The sequence below is a fragment of the Andrographis paniculata genome, unplaced genomic scaffold, assembly GCF_009805555.1.
Source record: "Andrographis paniculata isolate CXL003 unplaced genomic scaffold, ASM980555v1 Contig35END, whole genome shotgun sequence".
NCBI lineage: Eukaryota > Viridiplantae > Streptophyta > Magnoliopsida > Lamiales > Acanthaceae > Andrographis > Andrographis paniculata.
The window spans coordinates 2873585-2878700 of NW_026137568.1; the positions used below are offsets into that span (position 1 = coordinate 2873585).

General features: G+C 38.6%; 1 protein-coding gene across 1 annotated transcript; it reads left to right on the forward strand.

Moving 5' to 3' along the window:
* The first annotated feature begins 212 nt into the window (after positions 1 to 212).
* On the forward strand, positions 213 to 3884 carry LOC127249263 (beta-amylase 1, chloroplastic-like). The gene is made up of 4 exons (XM_051271990.1): positions 213 to 869; positions 1816 to 2026; positions 2708 to 2818; positions 2903 to 3884. Exons 1-4 carry the CDS (start codon positions 268 to 270, stop codon positions 3674 to 3676), a joined length of 1698 nt encoding a protein of 565 aa, XP_051127947.1. The 5' UTR covers positions 213 to 267; the 3' UTR covers positions 3677 to 3884.
* Positions 3885 to 5116: the final 1232 nt, after the last annotated feature.

Here is a 5116-nt window from a genome sequence, read left to right on the forward strand (position 1 = left end):
CAGGTGAGGCGTGTAGAATTTATTATTAGATTACAGTACGTTTTAGGCAAGTGCATGCAATGTATGTGGAATTTTTGTTGATTTATTTATTCATATCAAAATATTTATAGTGGTATTTATTTATTAATATTAATATTAATATTTATTATTATTCTTATTGTGTCTATATATATAATGGGCTCTCCTTCTCGGCTTCTCCTTCCTCTCTTAGTTACCTAAATTTTCTGCCTAACCGAAAGAAACTACCATATTTCTACGTTTTCAAAAATGGCGATGAATTTGTCCCACCAGATCGGAGCGACATTCGGATCTCCATCGACGGCGGATTCTGGAGGAGGATTTTCAAGCGAGGCGCCTTCGCCCGCAGCTGTAAGCGCGGTTTGGAGAACTCCTCCATCGACGGCAAATTTAAGGTTTTCCGCGACTAAAAATGGAGCGGAGAGAAATAGGGTATGTCTGCCTCCGGCTCAAGCACTGCGGCCAGACCTGTCGATGGCGACCCAGGCGCTGTCGTCCGATCCGATCAGAACCGAGGAAAAGGATTGCGCGATTTGCGAAGGTACGGAGGGTAAGGGCAAGGGTAAAAAGGGGGTACCGATTTTCGTTATGATGCCGCTGGATAGCGTGATGTCGAATCATAGGATGAATAGGAATAAGGCGATGGAGGCGAGCCTGCAAGCGCTGAAGAGCGCGGGCGTGGAGGGGATAATGTTGGACGTGTGGTGGGGATTGGTGGAGGGGGAGAAAGCAGGGGAGTATAATTGGGGAGGGTATTTGGAGCTTCTGGATATGGCGAAGAAGCATGACCTAAAAGTGCAGGCCGTCATGTCCTTTCATCAGTGCGGCGGAAACGTTGGAGATACCTGCACGTAAGCTCGCTCCGCTTAATTAATTTATCGTTCAAACTTCTTCAATTCCGCCATAGTTGGTTATTTCGTGGATTGTTTGATAAGTAATTAGCATTTGATTGTTGTTGTTGGTTGGAAATCCTGTGTTAACATTGATGGGATGCTTCCATGGATTGTGTTGGATTGTGCATATGCTTGCTATTATATGCTCCTATTTTCTTTTGCTGGTGAATTTATATGAGACAACAAACTTTAAGTAGCGTTGTTTTGTGGATTTTACTACAGATTTTTACTATTGAGATTTTTTTTTTCAAAAAATATTACATCAAACAATTACTTTTTTTTTTTTTAATTTTTTTATATTCTACTACAAATTTATTTTATATTTAACACATCAGGTCAATCTTTATTTATATGACATCAAACAATCATTCAAATTCAAATTTTTACTATTAAAAAATCCAAACCCAAAACCTAAAATCCGCAAACAAACATTGTCAAACAAAGTTTGTTTGGGGGTTTGGATTTTGAATTGAAATTTAAATGGTAAAAATTTTGAATTTGAATAGTCGTATGATATGATATAAATAGGTGTTGGCTTGAAAAAATACAAGGAATATAATCTATGGGAAGACATTAGATAGATATTGATATGAGAACTTTATGTTAGATTGAAAATTCAAAATCCCAAAAGAACCAACAATCGCATAAACATTGGAAGATAGTAGATAAGATACACTTTGGTTCAATTTCTGTTCCAAAAGTAAGCTCAGTTGTTAAAAAAGGATCCGGTCTTCCAATCTAAAATCAATTAGTAATAGGTGGAGTTACCTTCACCCTTATAAGCCAACGAGAGATTCCACATTTTTCCAGTGTGGGATATATTCAACATGAGTTTCATTCTAAGGAACAAGAGTAAAATGAAAGAATGATATATATAAATATATATATATATATGATGGTGCAGGATTACTTTGCCAAAATGGGTGGTTGAGGAGATGAATGAGGATCCGGATCTTGCATACACAGATCAGTGGGGAAGGAGAAACTACGAATACGTATCGCTCGGCTGCGACACCCTCCCGGTGCTCAATGGAAGGACCCCTGTCAAGTGCTATTCCGATTTCATGCAATCTTTCAATGACACTTTCGAGCATCTTTTAGGCGACACAATTGTGGTACGTAGTAATCTAAATCTCTTTCTTGTCCAAGAAAATTCATTTGATAGTTGTTTGTCCGTATCATATAACTTGGAAGTAAGGGGGTGGTTGATACAGAGAAATGGAGACGGGAAATGGAAATGCCTACATTTATCTTATTTAGTTGACACAGAGAATTCAGAATCGAAAAACAAACCATTTTCTATTCTTTAGTTTCATTTCTCTTCTTTATGCTGAGAGAAATGAAATTAAGTGAGTGCAGTCTGTTTATATATATATATTTATTTATTTATGTATTTTTTTATACTTAAACTTTTACAATTTAATTTCTGCTTATTTTTTATTCTTTTATTTTTCTTACTATTATTTAATTTTTATATTATTCAAATCTTATAAAATATCATATCTAAATTATTATTAAAATAAATTATCAAACTAAAATATAACTAAAAAATACAGTAATATTTTTTTTATCTAATTTATCATTTTTTAATGATCGATATTTTTTTTTCTGCCGGCAATATAACATATTCTATTTATGCGTGTATTGCTTTTTTTTTATAGATATATATTTTTCAACTGAATTCTCTGTTTAATAAGCAAAAGAATCCATTCTCATTCTTTACTAAATTCTTTTTTTTCTGCAATTCTATCCTTGGTACTAAATGCACCCTAATTGTTCACCATTTTTTCATTTAGGAAGTTCAAGTTGGAATGGGTCCCGCAGGCGAGCTACGTTACCCATCTTACCCCGAGCAAGACGGGATCTGGAAATTCCCCGGAATCGGAGCTTTCCAATGCTTCGACAAGGCATGCCAATTACCCTCTTTTCATTGAGTTTGTTCTGATACACATATATATACAAATCTAATTTACTACCCTTGTGCTGTGCAGTACATGGCCAAGAGCTTGAAAGCTGCAGCTGAGGCGATCGGGAAACCGCAGTGGGGTCGCAACGGTCCAACCGACGCCGGCAGCTACAACAACTGGCCGGAAGACACAACCTTCTTCCGCAGAGAAAACGGCGGATGGACTACCCCATACGGCGACTTTTTCCTCACATGGTACTCCCAGATGCTCCTCGACCACGGCGACAGAATCCTCGAATCCGCTGCGACCATTTTCGACGAGAAGGGAGTCCGAATCTCTGCCAAGGTTGCGGGCATCCACTGGCACTACGGCAGCCGCGCCCACCCCCCCGAGCTAACTGCCGGGTACTACAACACCCGCTACCGCGACGGGTACCTCCCCGTCGCGCAAATGCTGGCCCGCCACAACTCGGTCCTGAACTTCACTTGCATCGAGATGCGCGACCAGGAGCAGCCGCGGGAGGCGCAGTGCGCGCCGGAGAAGCTCGTGAGGCAGGTGGCCATGGCGGCGCGGCGCGCCGGGGTCCCTCTTGCGGGGGAGAACGCTCTGCCGCGGTACGATGAGCAGGCGCACTCGCAGATCGTCGGGGCGTCGAGGAGCCTGGGTCTGTGCGCGTTTACGTACCTGCGGATGAGCCGGGAGCTGTTCGGGGTGGATAACTGGTGGCGGTTTGTGGGGCTGGTGAAAAAGATGAAGGATGCGGAGAGGGAGAGCCATAGGTGGAGGGAACAAGTCGACCGGTCTGTGGTTTTAACTCAGCATCTCGTCCAACAAGCTGCGATAGCGCTCATGCGCTGATCTGATCTAAACTTGGCCGGCCAGTGGCATGCAGGCCCGTTCCTGACATATCGGGGGCATGGGGCGGAATTTAAAACAAGGACCCTAACAAATATTTATTTGTTTAAAAGTTCTCTACCAGTTTGAGAACAAATTTAATTGAAAAGAAAATTTAAAAACAAAAAGTCCAATTCTAAAAAATTCATCAACTCAAACATTTGAAATTATATCATCAAATTCATTGAACTTATATACTTCTTTTATATTTAGCTTAATCACCACTTTTATTACTAAAGTTTATTACAAGAGCTATTTTCATGGAATACATACAAAAGATAAATAAAAATACATAATATATTAAATAAAATTACCCCTCTTAATATTTTTATATGCAAAATTATTAATAATATTGTCAACTACAATAGTTTATAGCTTTTTCAATAGATAAGATATGTAAATCATTCAATCTTTTTTGAGACATGGTTAACCTCAAATAAATTTTCAATAATGTTAACTTAGAGAAATTTCTTTTAGCATATAATTGTTTGAAATCTCTCGTGTAAGGATGCAATAGACATATGCATACACTAACTAGAAAATAATTAATTTTAAATTGTTCTTTGTCAGATTGTATTATACTTTTATTTTTATTTTTATATCTAGCTCTCACAATTTATTTTTTTATTTCTATATACACATTCCTTTAATATAGTATATTATATATATACACACGCCAAAAGCCCTAGAATTTTGGGCCCAGCTGAATTTTGGGCTCTTCCTGGGCTGGGCTCCAGGTGATCGCCCTCATGGCCCAGCCCCAGGGACGGCCCTGTGTACAATGGAAATAGTCGACACATTCGTGGTTGACACAATTTTATAAGACAACTGATTACAACTAAGATTATTGTGATAGACCATGTTACGTCAAAGGATAATCTAACGGATCTGCTAACCAAAGCGTTAAACCGTGATGGAGTTTACAAACTGATTAGAGGAATGAGACTTAACCTGCTGAAATATAAATCTTATAAAGGAAAACCCAACCTAGAAAGATCGAAGATCTCAAAGAACTAAATTCAATGGGACAACCTGCTTATAAGAATTGTGTTGGGTCACTGTGGGGGTCTAATAGCCTCAACCCATTCCTGTTAACGAATGATTACAAAGTAAGGAGGATAACAAATAATTATTTTAATTATCACTAAGTGAGTATCATATCACTCATAAACTTAGAAAGATCATTCATGTGAGAAAAGTGGGGCCGTTTCAAAGGCAAAATGGTCAGGCTCAATTCTTTAGAAACTATTGCAAAATCAGAACGGGTACCATGGCTAAAACGGATCAAAATATGAGAACCGAACCAATAATATGGATTTTGTGTCAATATGTAGCTCAGATACTAGGAAATTGAACAGTTCAAGAATAAGGAATCTATTGGACAGTTGGTAAAAGACTACATGT